Raw genomic sequence first — 27,444 nt, 5'->3', positions numbered from 1 at the left:
TAATCTGAATAAATGTAAAGCTAGATCTTTAAAAAGAGCATCAACAAGTTTCACTCATGCACCATTTAGAATTTAAATTGCATGATTATCATTAATTTATGTATTTCCACAGAAGTTCATGGTGTTTCAGAAAAATATATTATGAAAATGTATTCAAGAAGCGGCATGAGGAAATGGTTAGAAGAGAAAATGCTCAAAGTTAAGTGTTGTTTCTAACCTAAGAAGACATGACATTAAATCCTAAAATCTAGCATGGAAGGTAAATGCCTCAAAAACTTTTCTTAAAAAATGTCCCTTCATCCTTTTTAGGGGGAAAAGGAACAAGTCTTTCACTGAACCATTTCTCAAAAACATCTAGCAACGTAGAAAGTCTCTTTGCATTTGTTATAAAGCAAAAGAGAACCTTTAGCTTTCCAGAGCTTTGCGTTAGGTTAGCCTGAAGTGATTTGCGTTTACTTGAGTTAGGATCTGCATTTACTTGAGTTGGGAAAAAAGGGATGTCTCCAGTTTTTCACGATCAGAGAAATTTACAAGTTAATGAAAACATACAATTTCTACATCAAGAAGCTACACTGTTTTCAGAATAAAAAACAATCTTTTTTCCTCTGGTTATGTAAGAAATCTCTTTTAACTTATAAGAAAATCTGATAATGGCTACTCACCAGCCCACAGAAGTTTAGATAGATAGATATTGTACAACATGCCTATTTTTGGCTATGATTTGTTTTACCTCAGTTGCTGTTATCTGCTCAGTCCCATTAATAAGTTTTTTGACTTTGTATTTCCTAATAGTGCTAATAATTTCCAATACTCTAAGGCCAAACAGAACATGCAAAGCATCTCTCAGAAATCACATGAAGAAAAACTACCTGAACTAAAGAACTTATGTTCTGGATTATAGGCAAAAGAACCATTTTTCTTGGATTTCTTGGACTTTCAGATCCATTCACAACATAAACATACTTATTTATTAATATTTCACCACACTTCAATAGGGATGCTTCAAACAATCCCAGACACAAGTTAGCAGTCTCTGAGGAAGAGTCCTACAAGCTTGAACCTGCTCTCCCCCTTTCCCAGCTTCTACAAAACAGGATCAGACCGTAATGGAAGAACAACAGAAAATTCCATAAAATAAATATTATAAAATGAAGAAAAATAATTTCATAACATCTATAATAAAGCAACAGTGTTTTGCTATAGCACGCGACAGAAGTCTTATTAAGGCAACAGATAGTAGCATGGGATGAAGTGCAGTGGACAAATCCGTTCTCTTATCGTTTCCAGAGCCTGCATTTTCCCCACCTGCTTAAAAACAAAGCACGGGGTTGGGGGAAGCCCCTCAGCTCTAACAACTGTGATTTCACGGTCCCTCTAAGTGTGTATATAACCTGCATAACAAGTCGGTTGTCTGAGCCAAGCAGATTTTGGCGATGCGAAGCTGCTAGTGCTTGCAACTCCTGCTGACCACAGCGGGCTGCTCCGAGGAGAGGAGAATGTGAACTTCGATAGCAGCAATTTGCAGTAATAGGATGCTGTTACTGAATCAATGTCTCATCTGGAAAATAAATGTTTCCATTTCACCTTGCACTTAAGCTAGTGGCAAGAGACCATTATCTTGTGACTTTCTATTAGATCAGCATGATCTCAGACATCTATATACAGCAAAGCCTGCCTAAAAGACTAAATGCTGTTTTCTAAGCTCATCCTCAAAAAAACACCAGCATGAGTAGGCGATCAAGACCTTCGCCACAGAAAGTCAAGCTGTCAGCCTGGTAACCTATATATAACTCCATACCCAATTTGTTTGAGGAAATCTGAATGCCTTCTGCCTTTCTGAAATTCTTAACCAACTAATTAGTAATGCTTGTATTACAAATATTTAATTTGAGAATGGATGCGATTTGCCTTTTATAACTTCACAAGGGAAGGGACCACCACTATTATTTTAAAAATCAGCAGGGGAGACGGCGACTCCTCAACAACATGCAGGTTGTTGATGGCAGACATAAAATTGAGAATATGTCTCAAGGACTATTAGAGAGGTTTAAATTTGAAAAAGTCTCTGAGAAATCACTCCAATAAACTATAAAAAAACCTTTACCCATTCCAAAAGTCAAGTCTTTATTTTTTTCTCATTATTTTTTCCCTTTTTAAAATCAGAACATAGAGGGCAAGTACAGGAGAACAGAACTGCAGCCAGTCTTTCTCTGCGCGTACCATATAGCCGCTCCACTGAGGATAAATCATTAATTTCACAGAAAATACTGCTCTCGTTTTTTCAAGTGAGTAAGGAATCAAGAACAAATTAATAGATAATCTTCCATGGGTTGCCCCCGTGTTATGATGACCTGTTACGGTGAGCTCCGGACTCTTCAGGAAGGCAATTTCCAAGATACCACTAGGCTGTCAGAGCTTTCTGAACTCCTCAGCTTTGAGCAGTTGTCAAATGCCAACGTGAAGCTACTTTTACCATCAGCTACTAATAATACGAAATTGATTCAAACAAGCTTATTAAAAACGTCTCTCAGAAGTATTAAAACACTTCATCAACAGGTGAACGGTATTTATATAGAAACAATACCTTGTGCCATACTCTGAAGAATGCAGAGAAATTACAATGTAAGGTAAACTGAATACATTGACACTGCACATTTTGTGCCTAATTAAGCGCAACAAGTCATCACATTTATTTTACAGTACAGGAATATTTAAAGCTACTGTTTGATCTATTATATGCACACATAAAGAAATTCTGCATGTCTCTCTCCTATTTTTTTATGGATAAAAGTGGTCAGGGAACAACACAGCTACGGCACGTGGCTAAACCTGTGGCTCCTGAGCTGCGTGTGGCTATTAAAAAAACAGTTCAAGTGATTAAGCCCTCTCCTTCTGTGTGCTTGAGCATGGTACTTTCTTTGGGTTATGCAGGTTTAGGGATGCTGCGTCGCTCAAATGTGTGACTCTAGGAGAAAGCAACCCATCCGTCACATCGCCTGGGTCGCTGTGGCACTTTAAGGCTCCAAGGGAGCCTCACTGTCCTCTCCCAGGTATGAATTATTCCTGGAGCACTGCTCCCTGGTTGTCCAGGGTGCGTACACCATGACTTCTGGATGCATGAAGAGTTTCTGTGCTATCTGCATAGGTTTGCACCTCTCTACCTGTTCAGTGGTGTAATGCTCCTCACACAATGACATGCTTCTTTAATAGATTGAAGAGATGAGGATGATGCTTGGGATAGAGCGAAATTGGATTCTGTGACCCACACAGTTCCTTGCACCATTTTGTGCCACTACATTCCTGAATTTTAGTTTTATTATACAAGCAGTCCTAGCAATACATTTTGCAGAAGAATCTAACCATTCCCTAGCTGCTTGAAATGAAACCTAGCCCTATAAGCACTCTCTAAATCAAAACATTTCATGATAGCTTACTACTAACTGCAAACAACTATTCTACATAGGATTACAATTCGTCTTGTAAAAGAACAGTCTGCAAACCATGAATCTTCCTGCTAGACACAAAAAGCCAAGACACCATCAAATATCTCACTACTCTCAGAGAACAGACTATCAATATATAAACTTCTTTCTACTTATAGAAAGTAGTTCCATGTGTAGGAACACATGGGCTCATGCAATAATTACCATATATACCAGAATGTATGATCCTAATCACAGTTATTCTTAAATAACATTTTCTTTTACACTTCTTTTTTCTTCCATCTTAAAATAGCACCCAAAACGTGATCAAGTGCTGCAGTTTGACTTGGCACTACTTTATGCGGGGACACATCAGTACACTTTGTGTGCATCAAAAAAAGGCTTCATTCATTTCAGGAAAAAAGCAATATCATTAAAATCAAGTAAACAGCCATCTACATCACCTAAAGGTGAGTGTTCTAACTATCTAGCTTGTATGCCAAAATGCAATTTCCACGTTGCAGTAGGATTTTCAAATCAAGAAAGATTTTCATGCTTAAGCAATGTAAATTTCTCATGCTGGTGAGAACGCAGGAAATGAAATTTAAAATTATAAAGAAATAATTTAATGGCTATACTTGATATCTCTCAGCTGATCTCTTCTAAAGATAGAGCAGGCATCCTTCTATGAAATCTCATTTATTCACTGTCCATGCTATTACAGTCAAGCTGGAACTAATGGCATTTCCAGGACACAATTCCCTCTCATTTATGCCTTGCCTACAGGAAATCAATTGATTTTCCTGTGATTTTACTATCACAAAGGATCCAACAATTTAATTGCAATGCGCTGTTTTTACTATTATTGTAGGATTGTTTCCTTCCTTTCCTGTTACATTATTAACTACAAACGTGACTATCGTCAAGTCTTTGGTGTAGCAAATGTTCACAGGAAAAACAGGTTATATTGTAGGATGAAAATATTAGCGTCACTTTCTTTTACTCAGATGCTTCAGGTGAAATCCTAGCCCAACTCTAGTCAAGATACAATTATCTTTTATCTCAACAAGATAAAGGGATGCTTGAGCTAATTAATACTCTTTGTACCTACAACTTTAAATTTCCTAACAAAGTCAAGTTTAGAATTATGTCCAATATGAAACCCGGTAAGATAAGTTATTTACACTGTCCAAGTGCAAACTGGAAGGCACTTTTTAATGAACCCGCAAGGGCTCAGCAACACCTGAAAGACAGACAGTTGAAATATCCAACAAAATCTAAGTTACTGCAACTGTTCTAGATGAGCAACTAACCAAATTTGGTAATGGCTTTCATGCAGTGTGGACTGCCTATGTTAAATAGGCAAGAAGATCTCAGCAATGGAAGCAACTCTGTGTAATTAAGACTGATGAGAACAACATTTAGATGAAGCCACAGATATTTTATGAAAAGGCAAGGAAGTATGCCACTTGAGTAGGAAACTAAGTCATGATACCCTAAAAGCCTTCCAGAGACATACAACACTAAGACTACGTATTATAGAGTGACAAATTAAAATTTACAGGTGAAGATCGCACAGAGTTGCAATGTTATGCTGCATGTTTTACCTACTTTCTTAGGCTTCCCTGAATGTATTACTCTAAAAAATATAGGTAGGTACTCTATACATCCAGATTTTTATCCAAGTTCTCCAGGATCCAAGTATGTATTCACTAAGATCAATTGCAATTATGAGATTATGAAAATAAATATTCAATAATTCGTTTATAAAGCTGGTGGCAATTTATAACTACCAGTGATAGATGTTTTAAGCAGTACCTTTTAATGTGTTGATTCTGTTATTACACAACTCAGTCATCACATTGTTTGTGGTAACGTCTGTGACACTGTCTCACATTACTACGAAATTTTCTCAGATATCATTAGTATCAAGACTGCTGATGCCAGAATATTATACTATTTACATTTTAATGAGCAATTGGCTCTTTCTCTCAGAAATAATGATATAACACAATGACCTTACAGATTATATTTCAATTTTACTCTAGCAGAAACCGTTCTAAATCCAATTTAATTCACATCCTTAGCCAGAGTAGCAGGATTCAAAAAAACTTTCAAGTGATAATGACAAATCCAACTAGTTTGAAGGTAAAGTGTTTTAGCTCAAAGAGCAGGGAAGGGCAGGGCAGGATCCATCAGTCACAGGATCCAGGGAATTGTATTTCCTGGATCCGAACTGCTCATCACTAAGTTATTTCTACATTTACAGTGTCTGAATGAAACACTTTTATTTTGAAGCATCTCAGGTAGAGGAAGGGAAGGTGAAAACCTAGTTCCATTGACCTAGAGAGCATAAAACTCGGAGCCAAATGTGGTCCTGTTCTTATTCGGGAGCCTTTGAGAAACTAATAACAAAACTGATAATACTGGATATTCAGTATGTTGTCCAAGGCACTGGGTGCTCTTATTTGTATTAAATAGTATTTGGACACTGATATAATGCCCAAAGTAGATATTGGTACATTCAGTACAGGCTGACTGTGAGAACCTGAATCAGACTCACAGTAACACGTTCACTCCTGCAATTTGGCCTTCAAATAAAGCAAAGCAATCGCCCGTACAAGCAAGTCTCTGCTCACTGCCAGAAGCAAAAATGTATAGAAAACAGTAAATCAAATTATCTGGCCCTCCTCCAGGTCAGTAACCCATACTCACTCCTTCCTTCTTACATCTTGTATCTCCTACTGTTCCAAGAAAGGGTTTTAAACTGTGGGCAAGGTTCATATAACCCTATTTGGCTACTTCTAACAAGCAATTTCAGTACTGGTCTTCCATAAAGAGTCATAGGAACATAAATAATACCAAACAGATGTTCTAGACATAGGGTTGTTACAAAAATCTGTTTTTCATGCTGCTGGGTATATGCAAAACAGAAGGCACCAACTGACACTACAGTCTCTTAAGAACTTCAGAAAGAGAACTAACACAAATTCAGAAAACTCTGTCCAGCCTCTCTGGAAGCATGTTTATGTGATAAAGTATCCATGTATAAGTTGCAAGTCTCTACAAATGTACTTGCCTTCTTGCATTCCCAACCCTTGTTTCCTCTGCCCATTTGCTAAGATCTATGTGTCTTTTTTTAATTTGTTTTGAGCAGTTCTGTCAGACTGTTTTGGAAGCTATTCTAATTTAAGATTTCATTATCTTCTTTCCTTCAGCTCTGAGTGATCTGTCACTTGCTATACCCATCATGCTGAGCTACTCAAGCACGCCTTTGATTTTCAAGCACCAACTGAGAAGGCCAAGGTCTACATTTTTTTTTCCTCCCTTTCTCACTCTTCTCCTGTGATCAGTGACTATTTATTTTTCCACACCACAAAGCAAGCTGCTGACCTGAATGGTCCTGACTCCTTTTAAATGCTACTAGAAATAAACGGATACCAAGGACACTCAGTGCTTGACAGGAAGAGGCCAGAAGGTTTGAAAATGTAAATAACTTAAGAGTGAAAAACCTCTGCAGAATGAGCAGTTACAGAGATAACTGTGTTAAAAAACCAAGTTTCTGACTGTACAAAATAATTTTTTTTAAATAAATAAATAGCAAGTTGAAAGTTGACTTCCAATGAGATGTGTGTCCCTGCTTATTACAGGTATTAAGACTTTGACATTGTATTGCCAATTGAAGGAAGAGCCCTAGTTTCATTTTAAAATAGGTGTTTAGGATAATTATTTTTGTACAGGTGGAAAAAACTGTGCACTTACAGAAGATCTAACAGACAGGAGCTAGCTCCAGTAGAATTAGCAGACAATGGTCTCAATGAAGTTTTTTAATCTGAGCTTAGAAATTCTGCTGAGAAATATGATAATTCAAGCACAAACCCACTTGAATACATATATAGCTTGTTCAGCTATGTTAAACCAGCTCAGAAGTCAGCTATAACACCATTGGACAGTGTGCAATTATTTTTTCCAGCACATTTTTTCTTTGAAAAATACACTTAGGAGGCAAAATTGACAAATATTTTTATGCAGGAGGACAGAAAAGAATAAGAACTCTTTAAGATCTTAGAAAATACTGTTTAAAATTGTCAATATTTATTTTCAAAGAGTTATATCCTGGCAAATAGGCAACTCTGACAGAAAATCAAATGAGAAACAGAGACGCTGCCAACAAAGGAGGGTTCAGCAAGTCTGTAAGCTTTCAAGCTTTCTTCTTTAAAGCAAAGGAATAAAAACAGAGAAAAAAATATTGGTTAATGAAGCATATGAGAGGACACTCCAGGGGGAGAGGACACACTGAAGATGACAGGATGCTAAGGCTGCAAGATGTGCACTATCTTGAGCAGAAGCATGACAAAAGCTATTTGTGTACGAAATATTATGTGATAGGAAGATGAAAAATGAGTGGAGATGCACTTGCAGAAAACAGTGAAATCCTAAAGGTGATAAGAAAGCAAGGCAGAGAACAGACAACTAAAAATTTGCAGATGTTTGCTGAACAAGAGGATCAGATGGGAATGCTCTGGATAAGATGGCTAACAGTTAAGAAACCACCACTGCAAGGATGAAATAGAGGAAGATATTGACTCCTGGGGGAGGAATAGAGCTGAAGAAGCTGGAATTCTCACTATGGAGTGAGAAAAACAACCATAAAGTATATGCAAGAGAGAAAAAAAAAAAAAAAACAGGATAAGATGCAAATTTAAGTGGAAAAGGGGAAGGGGCACTCATGAAAAAAGACAATAAACAGAAATGAAATGGAAAAGAGAAGACAAAATTATCATCAGAAACAAAAAGAATGGGTGAAAAGAACTTTAGAGTCATTTGAACAGAAGAAATGAACAAAATTATGAGTGTGGCTTCTTGCTAGGATGGACAAAAAGAGCTAATCCAAAGAACAGAAGTGTGCATAATATGTCAGTTATAAAATATAACCACGTTTGAGGCTAAAAAGGATCCTGAAGGGAGTGTACTAGAATCTGACTGTCCATCAGGACCAGTACAGATCAGTTTCTAAGTGGTAATGGCCTACCTGTATGCCCCCCGCAGGCAGTAAATGGGAATTAGTTTAGATCTTACCCATCAACAAAAACGAAAGGACAGCTGTGTGAGAAGATCATGAAGATACATAGATATTTTACGGAAAATTCCCAAATGCATCTCACAAAAACTTTCTGTTTATGAGAGGCATTAGAAGTAAAAATTGAACTTTGCTCAATGGTGGATGCCATTTTCTAACAGTTGCTTGTGCAACTGTAAGATGAACTATGATTGCCAAGTAATTTCTAGGGCTAAATTGGATAAAAAAGAAGAAGGAAATCAGGTATGTACAGACATTTCATCTAACATTTTGTTAGCATGAGAGCATGATTTCGTTAGGATGAGAGACCCTTGGGAAGGCAAGATGAAAAACGCATAAAACCAGCGTGTTCTTACTGATAGAAACAGAGGTCTGAAAGGCAGTAAGTGTCGGACAGAAAAATAACCTTATCTAATTTGGCAGAAAATAAGTTTTGACACAGAGAAACAGCTAAGATATTTTTACACTAATTGAACAACATCTTAAGAATATAACAATCTAACCTGAATTTCAAATTGATGCAAGATATCTATGTGATGCACAAGAGAAGAAAACACAAGAAAACGTAATCTGTTCTCCAATGGGTATCTGAATACAGTATAAATTGAAAATTAATATTTGGGGAGTACTAATTATTTAAATATCTTAGGTTTTTTAAAATAGAAATGCCTACATTCAAATTACATAGTTCAAACTTCAAAGAACACTGCCCAATAATGAGAAAGATTCAGAGATTTATGTTTTTCCAGAGCAGCACCTTATTATTAAATTATAGCTATTAGAAAAGAATAATCTAGGACAAGAAATGATTTTATATAGGAGAAAAAAAATGAAGTGGACCTGCCAAATCAGAGAGTCAAGTAATGCTAAATACGTAAGTAGTAACCATGTACTTTAAGCTACGTTCTGCATGGTGTTATGAGTGCTAGGGACTATGAATTTTGGATATACACAAAAGAAGTCATTTCCTCTAAGTATATTCAAACCTGCACACATCTACATAAAACTGTTGCCAGTCTTTCTCTTTCATTATCTACCTTTCTCACTTCAAGATTTAAACTGAGCATAGCATTTGTGAAGTTGATGCTTCTTAAAAACAAACAAACAAAAAGGAACACTATTACAAATTTGACAGGTACTGCGACAATATAGATATGCTAGAACTACAGCAGGTAAGATTTATTCTGGTCCATTTCACCTACTGCTGATTTTACTAGCAGCTTCTCTGTAAACAACCTAGCTAAATTTCTCAACAGGGAGATTTTAAACAGTACTCATATTTATTATGGTTTTTAACATTTCATCTAACATTTTGTTAGCATTTTCCAAAATAAAATACTGTGATATTGTTAGCATTTTCCAAAATAAATATAAATATACTGTGATATGACAGGCTGAAATTTATAATTTGTGCAGGCCCATGAAGCTACAAATGCTTCATGTAGTAATACATTATTTTTGTGTTAATAGAGCCTATCTGTGTGCGCAGCAAGGCACTCATTCTTAGCAACATATAGTAGTTAATTTATGTACTCTACAATATATTGAGTTTAAAATATTTTTCCCCTCACCTTTAAGGACTTGCACAACTTTGTGCTATGCTTCCGCTTGCACGGTCAGCCTGGACAACATCAGATGAAATGGATATGCAGGAGCAGAGGTAAAAGCTGCCTGCACGCTGGTGTTAGCAATGGAGAGGGTAGCAGAGGTTATATCCTTTACACCCAGAGAGAGCTGGCAGCTTGTATGAGAAGAGAGACGAAAAGGGGGGAGACCATGCTTCTCCTTCCCTTCTCCGCTCCTTCCTCTTCCCCTACATCTCATGTGTATTGAGATGTGCACTTTGCAATGTACTTTAACTTAATATGCCAAGAGAGTATGAAATAAGAATGAAAACATGCTTGCTGGGAGCAGGGTGGAGGGTATAACAGACTCCCAAACTATTCTGAAGAACAAGTCACCAAGTAATATTTCCCAACCTCTTACACTCCCACTTAAACTACTTTTTTCTAATAGCCAATTTACCTCATCACATCTACTTACAAGAAGAGAACGAAACACATCCAAGCATATATCGCCATTCTGAGCTTGCAAACAGAACAAATCCTTCCTTCCATATGCCCTCATAGTCCTCTAGACACCGGTTTGACAAAATGATTATATAAAGACAGGGCTCTAGCTATCTTTGTACAGGTAGCCCTATAAAAGGGCTTATATGTCATTTAAACGTACAGAAAGCCAGAGTAACCCGCTGATGATTCTTCATTATTATATAGCAGATTTGAGAACAGAGTTGTCACTCTTCACATCCACTCAAACTTCTAAGTGATGTAGCCGAACAAAGGTCTAAGATGACATTTTCCCTCCCAGGAAGACAAATACAAGGTATGGACAACACAGACATGCCATAGCAGCCTGTTTTGAAAAGCTGAGCAAGGTTTAAGAAATGAAGAATCTTTGCACTGGTTCCTGTGTAAGGAGAACCTCACACAACAAAATCAACTGTTCTCCCAACAAGGCCCACGTCTAAATATAATTTTTTTTCATTTACTCAATAATTAAACATCTACTGATACTCAGAGTTGTCTGCTTTGCAGCCTGTGTTTTAAAATGCAAATGCCACTGTTAGCTATCTTTATCAGAAGGAGCATGGCCAACTTTGCTGCAGAGCCAAATCTCCCCTCTTGGTACAAGAGGATTCAATACTAATTGCTATTCCAAGCTGTGCATAAGAGAAAACATTGTAGAAGCAATGAAAAGAGATCTGAGAAACAGCCGTAATCATCTGGCCTCCAAAACAGATTTTGGCAGTATGTGCAGCTTAAACATTTATTACTCAGTTAAGCAGCCTAACAAACACTGGAAACTTGAGACTCGTGTTAATGTACAAGACAATTCTGGATAGATACCGGATTTGACGGTTAATAAATTTGCAGTGAAAAGTAAACCACATGATAATGATAATCAGCATCTAATTTACCAGAAAATTATTTTTCACACATTTTATTACCATTCATGCAAATTAATGTTATAGAGTAAAAAGGTGAAACATGGAAGTGTTTTGGCACCTGCCTGCCTTAATCCCCGGGTTTCCAAAAATAAAAGAACTTCGGGGAAAATGTGCCTTGAAAAGTCTTTTCCTTTTAGGGTTTTCTATTTTATTGAAGCCACAACCATAATAACCAGTTTAACCATTCATCAGTGGTTTGGCTGCTGGTATGACTTCTCACCTCTCACCATGATCAACCAAGTAGTAGATCATATCCTCTGAGTAGTTAGGAAGACTCTGGTATATTAGAGACACATGCAGACAAAATCTTGGTTAAAAGAATAATTTACAGTTTAAATTTCCTCAAGTTATATGAACTGATTTGATTTCAAAACTGACCAAGAAAAACAGACTCCTCCTTTGCCTCCCATTCATCCTCCCTCTGATTCCTTTTTTCCTTTATATGAGTCATGGCATTCGTCTAGAACTTAGCGGATGAAAGCTAAATCACATTTGCGACCTATATTTATAAACACAAAAGAATCATGTTTGGCTGTTCATACTGACCTTTAGAAAGAAAGTCTCCTCTATCTACCCCATTCTGGAAACAAGGTATACCCTTTACAGGGTATATGGTGTTGAAATACATGAACACAACAGATTATGGACCTTCAATATAACCTTGTCAGGAATTTCAGCACCATCGTATATCTGCCTCTCCTTTTTTCCATGTCCAACTTTTTGATTTATTTTCTTCTTTCACTGTGCATTACATCGGAAGGAATAAAAATTGGCCCAAATTTTCTACCTTTCACATAGCAGTACAGTGCTCTTATTCACTGAATTCAAGTTACAAGATTACCACACAGAAAGGTAAAATTAATCAGAGATTTTCCTGAAGAAACTGAGAAGTACTACGATATCTTTCAATTAGATCAACACACTCTTAAAAGATAGTTCTACATTGCAGAAGTACGTGAAGTGTGAGCTAAGAAAATCCCTTAACATAAAATACAGGATAGAAAAGTACAGTAAAAATGATTATTTGCTCTTTCCATCTTCAGGTAAACAACAAAAGCCAGTAGAAGTCAAAACTTATCCCCAAAGCTACCCTCAATGTTTTACGCACAAATTACGTTTTTGTACACCTCTTCCCCGATGTAGCTAAATAAGAGCCTACCTTCCCCAATGCTGAAAAGGAAGAAGAAAAGAAGATTATTTAAAAACTCAGCATGTTTCCTGAGACCTAAGAGGTGTGAACAATTTCCTAAAGCCTTCTTTCAGAGTCCCTCGTCCCACCAGCACATACCAGAAAACAATTAAAATAAACAGGAAGTGATTTTCAAAAGACTAATCCTAGATTCATTTCAAATAAACTTCTGTTTAGTTCAGAGGTAAATTATTCCACAGGTCCCACTTGCATAAGAAATTAGTATTTAGAAGATTAAATCTCACTGAAAGACAATGGTAGTAAGCTTCTAAAGTTACTTCTAAAAAAGCTTCTTCTAAAAGTACTTATGAAAATTCCTTTTTTTTTCCCCCCAGAAATGTTTCAGCATTCTACTCCAAATGCTTAAGGTAAGACTATTCGGGTCTGGAAGAGTAATTAGACTTACAACAAAAGTAAGTTTTATTTTAGAATTTTTCAGCAATTTCTTTTCCCATGAATAATCATAACCTACATTTTAGTAATCAGTTAGCCTTGAATAAACAGTCCAGAACAAAACATGTTCATAAATATTCAGATCTAGAAAATATTAGAACATTGTTGCGATGTATCATTAACATAGGTTTAAAGTAACCTACCTGATAATTTCTTACTATAGCTAATACTTTCAAAATATTGCATACTTTACCAATTCTTTCACTGATGTCTAGAACATGAACATACATATATATATGTACATATACACACACATATATGTAAAACACATACACACACACACACACACACATGCATACCAACATATAGGCTGATGATCATCTCTGAACACACAGCTGAGACCTCCAAAATACACCAGCTTATCTGCTACACTTGGGCTGAAGATGCAATGCAACCTAAGACTCTTCAGACTTGCATTCTTGCAAGATCAGTGCCAAGGCATGTTCCAGCCCCGAATGGTAAAACACAAACATTCACGTTTCAAGCAAATAACCATTTTTATTATAGGTTTCAAATATGCCAGAAACACAGGCAAAAAAGGATTAAAGCCTGTAATATCACTGTCAGGGGGCTTCTAGAACAGCTGGATATCCTCCAGCAGAGACCAGAGTGGGTTTCGGTTCTTTTTCTCAGTGTGTTTGTCATTTTCCTTTCCTCAGTAACCACTTGATATACAACTTTGCAACAATTTGCTCTAGAGGACCCTGCTTGAGCAGGGAGGTTGGACTAGATGATCTCCAGAGGTCCCTTCCAACCTCAGCCATTCTGTGATTCTGTGCTTTACGGGACAGGAATCAGGATTGAAGTTCCCTTGTCTTTTCAGCAGAAGACATAAACAGCTAAATTAAACTCAAGCTCCTGTATTTTCTGTTCTTCTGCTATCATAGTTCTTGCACCCCTTGGTTCTCAGTAGCAACAGAAAAGCAAATGGACACATACAGAAATATCAAAATGTTCTATCCCCTGTCTATCTGCAGCTGTTTTAACAAAAGCACTGCTATCAGATTTTTCTTTCAGTAAAAAAGACAAGATAGAAGCTCATTTTGTTGGCTTTAAGTGCAGCACTGAAATGATCTGTAACTGCTTAGGAACAAAAAGTATCATCCAAAATAACTTAGGGAAAGGTAAAATATCATAGGTTTGGTATTTTTTGCTGAGTTTTGCTATCCAAAGCTAATATACAAGATCAGCTTCTCCTGACACAGTTCAGTCTTTCAAGGAGTAGTTAGCAATTTCAAGAAGCAATTAAACTCAGATACTAGATTTTTATTTTTTTTCATTCTGCCTTATTATTTTAAACGTTGATAATTTAAGATGGAAGACATAGTAAACATGACATCAGGTGAATACGCTAGACTATCCAGTAAAATCCGTGTAATCCAAGTACCAAAGCGCTGACGGAGGACACTGCTGAAATACTCTAGCCTTCAGAATTCTAACAGCAACAAACATTTTCATCAAGTTTAAAAAGCTATTTCTTACAGGGAGCTTTACTAAGTTACTCATAGAAAAATAATAATATATAAGATCATAATTGTCAGAACATTAAAGTAATATTGACCCTGGAGTTCTGTGTTTAGGTTTATGCTTCAGTATTTTCCTTCCAGGTTTAATACTAAAAGCAGTCAGTCAGGCTAGTAGTACACTAGACTTAGCTAGAACTAACATTTGCTTTATGCTTACCCCAGGCCACAGTGTTTGGTATTTAAAACAGGCTGACAGAGAATTCGTTTAAAGGTCCACTTCACTCATTACTTTTTTTTCCCCCCCCACAAATAGTTCACTGATTAAAATAATTGAAAATATTTAAAAATAAATTAGAAGAAACAGTAACCTCACACGCCAGCTGCATGAGACATATACAATAATATGATCCAACTTCTATTTCCAAAGTAAAAGGTGTCTCCAAATGCAAAAATGTGAACACGAAGGAACAATGAGGAGTCAAAAAAAAACCCCACCACCACCAAAAAACATTTTTCAATTTCAGCTTTAGTAAAACAGCAGCATTTGTTTATCTTTTAGAAGCAAGCATGGGAAAATAATAGGCTTCAGTTTCTCAGCTATTCTCCGTATATGAATTCAACAGCATTAATCTCAATCTTTCTAAATAAATAATTCTAAAGAAAAAACTGTTGCCTATATGTAAAAAATAAAAAAGCTGTATTATTCCTTTGCTCTTTTAAGAAACGCTGATGTAGCACTCCAAAATATTTACCCAAACCCTTTATCAATATGTAGCTTCCTGAATAAACCTTATTTATTATCTATACATATGACATTCCAAGAAGAAAAGACAATGCATTTTTTCTTAGGTTTCTTTTTTTTTTTTTTTTTTTTTTGAGGGGAGGGTATTCTTGCTCCTATGACTTTATTTGCCAGCATTTCAAAGCTTCTTCCCAAAGAATAAGCTTGTGGTCAAAGGTACTCCAGATTTTCAATAACTGTCAAATTGTATAGCAATTCCAGCCAAAGGGTATAATAAAAACTGCTGTAGCATCAAAATAACAAAATTTCCAGCTATTCTTAAAAGTTTTGATTGCCTCCCAGTGCTAAGAACTACTATGTCAAAAAATCAACAGCTGGACATTTGCAAATGACACACTGCTTACACAGGTAAAAACCTGATACTCACTATCAAGTTTGCTATCAAAAAATAATACACATCTGATGAGGTTTTAAGGAGAGCAACATTCTGATTGCTATCCCAAAAAGAGGGCGAGCTGAACTAACAACATGAATTTTTGAAAATGCTTAAGCCAAATGAGCCATCATGTTTTTATTTATGGCTGGTCTAATAAACTCCGGGTAAGGAAAGTCTTTTTCATTTGCTGGTATCTGTCCAAACGTGTCCAAAGCGATGTCATCACGCTAAAGACATCACTCTCTGCACATAAGCCCCACCAGTCTGACACTTCAATCAACTCTAACGCAAGTGAAATCGTGACATGCGGAGAAAAAAAAAAAAAGTCCTTGTTTGTGCGCTTTGCCTAGCACCTTCCCTAAAACCCTAACACAAGTGCAGACTTGCAACTAGCGCAAGCCCTGCTTAGCATCACGTACCATCTGCTGCAAGCAGTGAGGGCAATGTATGGTGGCACCCACCAGGCAGATCAACCACACTCGCCGTCTGCCGAGGACTGCCTCTTACTTCTGGCCTGCGGTTCCTGTATTCTGCTTAGGGATGAGCGGGGTACAGTTTCAGTGGGGATTTACACACGAAACTTCTGGTATCATTAATAGAAGATGCCTGACTAATTCCCAGCGCGTGTGGTAGAAAGCTGACCCGAGGGGCTGTTCCATTTTTGGCAGCAGACTGATTTTATTTCAAGATCTAAATGGAACTCTTGAAAAATTCTCAGTTAAAAGGCTATTTGGGCCACTTTAATTGGGTCGACCTCTCTTACAGTGCACCTGTAATCGTCAGGTAACGGGCAAATAAACAAACTCCCTCGACTCTTCCGTGTCTCTATTGAGATGTGGACGCCAGATGCAGAAGAGAGAGTAAAGATCACTTTTGTAGTATTTCTTTCTGTAACCAACTGAGCCATAAAGTAATAATCTGGATGTTAGTGAATAGATATTAAGTAATGACTCCTAACATATTTCCATGATAAAATAAAAGGGGCTGTTTCACAAAAAGCTCATCATTGTATTTCAAAATAAGTACATCACTGAACATGCAGGTAGGTAAAGACTACTACTGTGCCAGGTTTAAATAGGTGGTGCACCATTAGGGAGCAACTAGCTGAACCCATGATCCAGTTTCATAAGCCTAAAAGGTAGATGGATCCACGCATTCAGAATTTCATAGTAAAGTTTGTAATAAAACCCAGTTATTATTCTGTTGAGGGGCTTTTGCAGACACAGAATTAAAGCTGATGCATCCTTAGTCTCCCCATTCTTTGAGCTGATATCACTAGTCATTTAAGTAGTCCACTTCTCTGGCAGCTAATATGATAGCCAGCCCCAAAGAATCGTAAATCTCTCATGAGCCATGTACATACTGCACATTCAGCTGCGCCTCTGAACATATGCATGTTTCCATCTTTTATAATCATGTGATTACATACTGAAGTTGTTTCTTTCTATGGAAGGCATAGTCTTTCTTCCTTTTTAGATTAATGGGGTGTACATCATTAAAATTACCTAATATATATTTCTATAGGAGCTAACTATTTTAGCAATACTATCTAAAACGTTAAATTCAGTCTAAAACCAAAACATTTTAACTACTGCTATGATGACAATCATATATCAGAATTCACATAATGGTTAAAAATAAATCCTAATGATAGCATGCACATTTTTATAACAGTTTAGCAGCAAGGTATCAGTACTCTTCAAAGAAAAGCAAAGGGAATGGCCTGTCTCTTCCCTTGTATCCTGCAATTAAAGTGCATGTTACTACTTACTAAAGCCAGAATCTGAGAATAATCCTCTAGGTCTCTGTCATTCAAGCACACCATATGAGATTACCAGCTACTATAATTCTTTCCCCCATCATACTGACATTTCCACTTTCATTTCTATGTCATTTATATAAGCAGCACACCATGATGGCCATGAATTTTAAAGCACTCGGGTCACATTAAGGTCTCTTTCTTGATGATGAGATTTTGAAAGAGGCAGACTGCAGACTTGAAATTAGCACCCTAAAAACAGAACTTAAAAGTATAGATTCTATTTTTTTTTCCTCTCCCTTTTAAAAAGAAATTATGTAGCCATTTTGAGTGCTAAAAAGTCTTCTTGGCAGACAGTAATTTTTTCTTTATGATGAGCACAGAAGAAAATAAGTTATTTTCACCTTGAAAGACAACTTAAGTAGTGACTTTTGAAATTTTGTTACTAATAAAGAATCCTCATTATATAGATTTAAATTTTGACACCATTTAAAAATATCTTACGCAAATTCTCTGCAAAGGACTGTTCCTGCAGCTCTGGAAATGCACTGCATGCAATATAAGTTCTACCATCTTGTATGGCATGTTATTTGCTTGAAAAATATATACTTTTGGGTATTTAAAGACGTTTTCAGTACTCATCTTTGGCTAAGGCTAAAACCATGTGAAGAAAGCTGTGAAGAATATTTCGTATTAAATGAGAAAACAGTACAAAGAACAGATGAGAAAACTGAAACACTTATGAGTTTAGTTTCACCTGCAATTCCAGTTCTGAAATTCAGACCCCTCCCTAACGAATTTTTAGCTTTTTCTCTTCAATATATACCCAAACACGGCTTCCATTAGTTCATACGGTGAATCATAACCCTAACAGAACACATATCTGAAGTGTTTTAAGGGGAAAAACAAAAACAAAACAAAAAACCTCAACATATTGGTGCTAAAAGTGGGGTAGAAAAATTGGTTTGGGGCTTATTTGTTTTTAAGAATAGGATATAAATAACAAGCTTATTACTGTAACAAAATCATTTTGTTCACATGCTACTTACAGCCTTCATAAATATCTGTTGGTATGTGGACTGCTGCATGTTGGTAAGAAGTCTGCCGTCGGAAAACAGGATCTTCTTCAAATACTGGTCTGATTCTCTGGCTGCCAGATTCAGTATCATTCTTTTCAGGCTTTTTAAAGAAAGACATGTACAGGTCAAAATATTACAAGGTATGCTAAAAACAATTTCATTCACATTTGCTTCTTTTTAACTAACAGATTCAGTCTTTTTTAATAGCTAAAATTTTGCATTTGTCTTTAAACAAACTCATTTTCTCCAGGTCCAAAAATACTTGTGTTTACTTCATAACGAATTACGAGTGACCCAGCACAACTCAGTGAAGTTAAGAGCTGCAGAAAAGAAAATGAAAGCCTAACATCTTATGCACTTAAATTTCACAAGCACATGGCATTTTTACACCCATAATGTTAGGCACGTTCATTTATTTTTATTATATATAATAATTTGCACTAAATCTTGAAAGTACAAGTATGGTATATCTCAATTTTCCTTTTGCAGATTATACAGTAGTTCACAAAATTTTAAATTATATTAGTAATGTGTATTTCATAAACAGATTTTTGAGGAATAGTGGTATACATCATGACACAAAAAAAAAGAAATAAAGCCTTTTTGGAACTTCTGATCATAACAGGTTTTGGTCATTACTGATTTTATTGAAAAGCCTTGATAAATCTCACATACTTTTCTGGCCACAAGAGACTGAGTAGAAAGGTTCCCAAAATCTTAAGCACTCATCTCAGCCTGCCTCAGGTTACCATCCTGCCACATCTGCCAGTATTATAGCTTCTTGCTTCCTTCCCATCCACTCCAGTTCTTTGGAGTCATTTTTAAAAATTTGGAAAAGCAGAGCTTTTTGTAACTCAGCTATATCGCCTGAAGGATAGAAAGCAGCAGGAGGCAACGAAGATGAAGGTAACACCTTCATCTGCCTCAGCTGCAATACAGCAGCATGCCTCATTGCATGCTCAGGCAGCCACTTAAACCAATAATGAATCAACCACGATACCAAATAATTACTTAAGTCAGCGATTTCATACAATTAGCAGGATATTTTTAATACTGCAGAGTCACTGGTTTTTTGAAAATATGTTATCTTCTGAAAAACAGTACGGACAAAGAAACATCTGCCTGATCAGCCAAGCATGCGTGCGTTAAGGTTATTGTTTGTAGACTTCCACCACGTCTGTTATCCACTATCAAAGTACAGACAACTAAAATTTTAACTCATCCACAAAGTAACCTAATTGAAATTCAATTTCCTCATCTGCTTCATTACTGATCTTGGATAAATGTCATACTAAGTATGGGCTGAGACGCTGCCAGGAGTAAGCAGCAGTCTCAGAGGGGTTTCAAGGAGGAAACACAAAGGGCAGATTTCATCTAACCTGTGATGACTACTGTCTTCTACAGCACAGCTGTCTACATCTGAGCTGATCACTCCAGGCTGCCTTTACAGTTAATCAAGAGAAACAGACACTTTTAGAGTGCAATTCATCCCAGCTTAATTACATACCTATTTTCCCATGACTGTAAGGGTAGCCTAGGGCAATTAGCTTAGATGCAGATACCTGTAACACAGCTGCCTAGAATTAGGTGAGCTGAGTCTCACAATGCAAGTCTATTAAACTTCTGGAAGTAAAGAAGGTGAATACTCAGTAACAACTATTTTTATGCAGCACAGCTTCCATATCTTATGCTAAAAATTTACATTTGTTCCTTATCGCTTAACCCAACTTCTTCAGTACACGACCAGGAAAGGAAGACACAACTCTTAATACTTAAACTAAGGGATTCATTTTCTTCTGTAAGCACTAAAATGATGCAGAAGACGTTCTACCATTTTGGCTATGTCAAGATTTGTCAGTAGCACAGTCCAGCAAAAGCAGGCATTCAGAGTGAAATACCTGATGGAAAACCCACAGATATGCATTTTAGAGGTTATAATCCAGGACAGTTGTAGCTGGTCCCATGGACTGCAGTTGGCAGGCTCTGTGAAACACTGTAAGCAGGAACAATCAGATTCACCGAAAAAGAACATTTCTGACCCAACCTAAGATGCTATTGCAGGTATTTTCTCCCTCCCAACTGCATTATCGGGTGAATTCCAGGTACTTATGATGTTAAATAATATAAATTTATAAAATGTGTGAAATACTTAAAAAACATTATCCTCCTTGGCAAATCTAAGGCCAGATGGTGGCTTTTACTTCCATGCGTGTAAAATTATTTTTATGAACAGTTCTAATAAACACAGATATCTACATAGTGTTTGAAGGTTGTCAGAGGACTTCTGAATATCAGACTTTTGCATTTAGATGCTCATAAGAAAGTAAACTCTTCTAGCTCTGGAACTTAGCAAAAGGGGAAATGTACACTATAGCCTGAAATTTTTTGATACGGTATACCATTCACCGTATTCTAGGATAATAGGAGTCAATTTAACTCAGTAAGAAAGCAACACTGTTATAGTTCACTTTCAAGTGTGTAAACTAGAGACAAAATCAGTAACAGTTTACAGCTGGTTTGTAATTTGAAATGACACAGCATTACAATAGCTTCAGACATTGTAATTTGGCTCTATTTTTACCTTTTTTTTCCTTCTAAATTATCAAATAGGATCATTTTTTTCCAGATGTGAAATGCTATCTAACATTAAGCAAATTTTGGAATTATTTTCCTAAGTTATCTTCTGGCTTCATGCTGTTCAAAGTAATGAGTTTGTCTAATTCTGCAAATGTGATCTCAACAATTGATTATTAATGTGAGAAAATTTCTCTCATGCCTGCAAACCATTTGATTAAAAAAGCCTAACACACTAATTTATTTCTGGAATGAGTGCCGACAATTACAACCTCTCAACGCTTTCACTGAACACTTCAGAAAAGAATGCTGGGGACCATCAAACCACGTTACTACAACACAACACCAGGATGGTAGGTGTTATGAGATTTTTCACACCTAATTTTCCACAAGAAATACTTCAGAGGGTTGGAGGTAGGAAGAGCGAAGGGGAGTAAATCCATCCTAGTCGGTCTTGCACAGAAGCTTTGCTACTACAGTTTATTGAGATTTCTGGTTGAAAATCCTGTGGAAATTCAGCATCTGAACATAAAATTGCTGCTGCTTCTTCTAGGAATTTTAATTTCATTCCAAGTAACAGGTATTAGCTTTAAGCCACTCCCATCACTCACTGCTATGGAAGAAGCTTCAAGTCTAGTGCCAAAATTTAGTTACGCTCTGGTAAAACTTACAGGATTTAAGTAATCCTCCCGGCAGTCTTAAACATTCCTCTACAAAATCTAGTCCCCATGTTCCTAACAGCACACACATTCTTCCTAAAACAACGATCATGACAAAGATTAGGTCTGTTATTCTTCTCACCAATATTCCATAATAGCAAAACAAGAACAATATGAATCCACCAACTCATCACCTCCATTTTTTCAATTTAACCGATTCACTTGCTCCAAATGAATTGTGTTTTATAACCATCCAACGTAGGGCACTGCACCTAACAGAACTACATAAAACACCCTAGAAGCTTTTACATCCCTAATGTTGACCTCTTCTGGGAGTGTTCTGTGATACATAACCCTGACATTGAGACAATCTGTCTAACTGCCCCAGCAACCCAGACACATCAAATGGCAAAAATCATATAAAAGTTCCAGAGGTCCCTCACATCGGATGAATGTTACTATTAAACCTTAAGGTGTCTGAGCTAGTTCTGGATGCAACGGGCGAACATGGGCAGCGTTACAGTGTTGCACTCACTTAGGGCACTGCTTCCTGACCCGCAAAATTAATGCTGTGCCAGGCCTTTCATATCCATTTGTTGTTATGCAGCCTTCTATATTAAATACGAATTCTGTAGTTCTCAGTTGCTAAATGTCTAAATTACAACTAAACTACAAATAAGTTTAAAAAATGACAACAGAAGATGAATAAAAGAAAATGTAATGTTATTAATGATTCAAGTCTGATATTTCTACCAAAAGCCTGAGTAGATTGCTGCATTGGTTGCTACACTTTTAATACTCAGTTAAATTTTGTTCTCAGAAAAGTAACACATATTTTGAAGGAAAGTAATCTGGCATGTGCACACAATTAAAATCTAACTCCAACCAATTTTTCTCTCAAGGCAGGAACTGAAATGCAATCAATATTGGCACAGGAAAATCCCACTGGAGACAGTGGCTGAAGATTAATTTTCTATCTATTCAAACCCAGCCTTCGCTTATTGAATTACGTTGTTACCTACCACTGGCAGTCAGCAAAATAACTCGCTCATTTCTCTGAAATGAATCTCCTGACCAATTTCTGCCTCCCTTGTGAGGCGGATAAAATCCATTTCTCTTTTCAGTTCACATCTGTGCCATTTCAAGACATTATCTTAAATAAATAGAGTATTTTTTCATGTGCCTGCAGTTCACCATCAGCATAAAGGGAAATTGATGCAGCAGCAAAGATCTGGTAAAGCGGATTCTTCCGGAAAATGTTCTCTCTGCTCTTGGCCAAATCACTTACGGCTTCATCTAAAATAAACTGGAAGTCGCTTGCCAGTCAGCGGGATCTTTAATCTCTGATTTTGTAAGCCAAATACGTAGCAGAAATAATGCAACTGCTCTCTCAAGGGTTTTGTGAACGTAAATCAATTCATGTCCATGAGGTAACTGGAAGCTTTATGCCACGAAGTGCCTCTGGAAGAGGCACACAGCAAAGCAAACTGCCATTCGAACAAAACAAAACCATTTCCACAAACCCTGACGGAGTTTACCTACCCGTTTCATGGCAGTGAATGCTTTCATATCCGACTCCTCTGCACATCGTTTATAGTTACTTTTCATCATGATGACAACAGGCAGAAGGGCGGATTTTGTATTTCTACTAGTAAATTTTCATTTAGTTAGAATACATTAGGTTATTCTAGAAATGAGAAATGTTTTTTTCCATAAATATAAACCTATTCTTTTTTGCTTCTTGCAGCTGATTCAAGGTTAGGAAGATTGAGCTTCTACTTAAAAAAGGTCATCAATGGAATAAAAACTAATCAAACAGAAGTAACCCTTGAGCTGTTTTCTTACGGTAGACCATTTTCAGAAAAGCCACACGAGCTACTCAAATAGCGGACGCGACTGAGCAACAGGAGACAAAAAAAAAAGGTGGATTTCTTTTTGTTAACTCCTAAACAGATATCCAAAAAGAAATGATGGTACCTGCCTACTTTCACGCTTACGTGAAATAGAAAGGAACCGGCGGCTAGTGTTTTGCCCTGCCTAGTATCTAGGGGATGTGTTTTTCATAAAACCACGCTGTCCCTACGTATCAGCAATGCTCTAGAGAACGAACGCAGAGATGCAGGTGGAATTGTCACGGTTTTAGGCAAGCCGGATTCCTTGCTCTGCCCTTCTCTTCCGTCGCTCCTCACAGATTTCCCAAAGTTTTACATTTTCACCTGCAGGATTCTTGTTCCTTTCTGATTTCTCAATATCTGTTCAAATCTCTGAATATACATTTTTAAACAGAGTCTCTCTGCCTGTGCTTCTTCTAGTCCACTCCCAGATCTACCCTGTACAGATGAATACTATCATACACAAAATAACCACAGACTTATTTTTTTCATTCAGCTCCTTACTCAAAATGACCTTTGCTGCTTTTTCTTCCCCCAGGAAAGCAATGCACTGGAGCTGCACACTCTGCCCCTCCAACACTGCTTGCGGCCCCGTTAAAAAGTTACAGCTGGGGCTGACAAGGAGAGTAAAACGTGATGTTGCCCGAAGCACATTGCTCAGCAATGACGCCGGCAGCAAGCAAAGGATGAGGACCCTCTTCTAAGGACCAGACAGAGTGAAGTCCATTTTGAAAAGGCAGCCCGAATACATTGCAAATAGCCATAGTACTTTGATAGCGTTTTAGATAATGTAATGAACGCAGGGCCTCCTGATACCTTTTTCTAATTTCTTTGTATATATGCCATTTTCTATTTGCTGGAAAATTGCCAAGGGCATGTAGGTGGTTGTGACAGAAGTGAAAACGGTTTACTTCACTTCTTGCTTGCGTGTCGGTGGGGCACTGCAGGCCTTACTCAGCCGTACGCAGATTCTCAATACAGTGACATCCTTCTGCCCGCTCCAGGCTCTTAATGACAAAACTCTACCGAAACAGTGATTAAATAAAGTAAGAAATCATAAGATAAATATTCTTACATAACCTGTCGGACAGCTGTGAGGTGTTAAATATAAGAGCGTGTAGGGTCTGGACAGCGTAAGAGGTAAGGAAATAGTTTTCCATTGGCAGAACTGCAATTGTGTCATGTTCAATGGCCATTTATCAAAAATATACACGAGTTGTTTTCAGTGTTTTTAATATTTCTATACTCTTCTAATGTGTTTAACTCTTCTAAAGTTAAAAGAAAGCTGAAACTCTGGACTGAGCATTTACAGTTTAGAAAACAGTTTTCTTTTAGAGCAATTGTTTTATTTTCAGTCTTCTGCCAACTGAAGCACTTTAGCATGTATCAGATATAAAGAATCTTAGGGATAACTTTTTCCCCACAATTCTGAGAAGTGGTCAAGGTAGTTTAAAAGCATTTATTTGCCTCTTTAGTGAATGTAAACTAGCCTTTGTTGATAACAGTTTCTACATATCTGCTTACAGACTTGTCCTTGTTTACACTATATACAACTATAAACTCTTTTTTACAGACTGTTCAAAACCTGTTTTACGCATTCACTTATCCGATGTTCATGGTTCACGGCTTCTGATTAGAACCCCTAGGGACACATTCAGTTATTATATATCCCAAATATAATCACGTTTTCTTTTCTTTGCATCCTGACCTACTCACCAAACCTCACTGCATCATGAAACATGTGGTTTCCTGAATAAATGAATCCTTGATGTATTTCACTTATCAAATGCAAGGACTAACAAATTCTGGCCCTATGATAGCAGTTCAGCAAACTACACTTTAGAGAAGCAGATGGAAAGGACTGCGTTTTTCTATTTTCTTCACTAGGAGAGCGTTTCAAAACATAAACTTGAATTTATGAAGATCAGTGCTCAATTTCTGCTGCTGCTTGAAAACACTGACTGCTCCTTAAGTAACCAAGATTCAGGGAGTCCTAGTTTATTATTAATGATACAATTATTTTCCTCATTTCTGACTCCGAAAGAAAAAATATTATCAAGATATAAGAAATCGTTTAGCTAATAAGCTAAAAAGCTTAAGATATAAAGACAGGAATAAAGGAACTAATAAAATTAGAACAGGAATTACTTTGAACTTGTAATGATTGTATCAGTACTTTACAGCCCATCGTTGTCAAGAAAAAAGTTAAAAGCACTAGTACCATTTTTATTTAGAAGCATATCCATAGCACTTATCTTTGCATTTTGTAGATATGCCTCACAACTTGCTAAATTAAACTTTTATCAGATTTTGCAGTTAGGAGAATGAAGGAGACATGCTGTTTTCAACAGCATGAGGAATAATTTTTCAGAGAGAATCACCATATGGCTGGTCAAGTATTAAAGAAGGAAGTCCACGATAGAGCAGTGATCAAAATGGAGCAGAACATGGAAACACAACATACTGAAAATTCAGACATGTGTAACTGATACTTTTCCCACGGGGGCTGGAGTATGCCTATGCTATGATCCACAGTTTCAAATTGAGGATAAGAATTGAAATTCCTGTTCCACTTGCCAGACAGAACTTGTTATTCCATCTTTACTCAGGACCATTCCTTAATCTCCTCGACGTCCACCAGAAAGCTTTGCTGGGGTCAGTCTGCTCCTGCAACCAGACCCCACTGGGATCAGGGAGAGCAGCTGCTGGTGGGAGCGGGCCCAAGGCTAGCAAGCCACAATACGTGGTTGTGATTCGAAGACACAAAGAGCAGCTTGTATTCCACTAGTGTACTGACAACTTAAGGTGAAGAGGTTACGCGGGGTCGCAGAACGAGGGGGTGAACATCTGAAATCACCCTCTGAAATCAATATGCTAAGCATATTAGCAGATAATTTAATTATTTTAAAGTCACCTATGCAATCAGCTTGTCTTTTCCAAAACTGAAACAATACTTCAGCAAGCTGGAGTTATTATATGCTCAAACCTTCTGTTTCTTATTTAAAAATCAGAAAAGAAAGGATAGTCATGTTCTTTTCTCTTTCTTATCATAGATTACAGCTGACCTTCACAGCAAAGCTAAATACAGACTGCTCTAATAACATTAATACATAAAAAATCATTTTCACCATCTCCAATTCTCTCTTCGACTAGAATGACACTTAAATTAATACACATACTTGAAATATGTCTTATATATGTAAGTATATATCTTCTTAAAGATAAGTGTGACCTTTTTTTTTTTCCAGTCATCAGGAACCTCTCCCAGTCTCCAGAGCATTTCACAGAGGGTGGAAAGCAGTCTCATGCTGACATCAGGCAGCTAGCTCCCTTGACCCCGTTAGACCCATCTCATCTGGTCCCACGGACTTGTCTGATCTGCTTAAGCGCACTCAGGCACCCGGCAGAAGGCAGGACTTTGCTGGTAAAAAATGGGATGTTTGCTATGAATTCCTGCCAGCCCCTATTGTATGTAACTGTCTATTTTAGCACTACACTTACCTGACTTTGATAGTGGCTTGACTGGATAAGATGATGTCTTTAGCCAACGCTAAGAATATATGGCTATATTAGAATAGAAGCACACTTTATTCTAACTGAATTAAATGTTATGAACAGTTCAGAAACGGCTCATTCACTTATTTAAAATAAATCCCATTATCTTTAATGTTTATAGCCTTCTT

General features: G+C 37.0%; 1 protein-coding gene across 3 annotated transcripts in view; it reads right to left on the bottom strand.

The window, feature by feature from the left end:
* Positions 1-27,444, bottom strand: part of CACNA2D1 (calcium voltage-gated channel auxiliary subunit alpha2delta 1) — a 424,104-nt gene that overhangs the window by 156,124 nt on the left and 240,536 nt on the right. For all 3 annotated transcript variants that reach the window (XM_068922316.1, XM_068922406.1, XM_068922480.1), the window contains exon 6: positions 18,607-18,736. In XM_068922316.1, coding sequence (XP_068778417.1) covers positions 18,607-18,736 — 130 coding nt within the window. The remainder of the gene's footprint in view (positions 1-18,606; positions 18,737-27,444) is intronic.

The sequence above is a fragment of the Struthio camelus genome, chromosome 1, assembly GCF_040807025.1.
Source record: "Struthio camelus isolate bStrCam1 chromosome 1, bStrCam1.hap1, whole genome shotgun sequence".
Lineage (NCBI taxonomy): Eukaryota > Metazoa > Chordata > Aves > Struthioniformes > Struthionidae > Struthio > Struthio camelus.
This window is presented reverse-complemented; position numbering and strand designations above follow the sequence as displayed.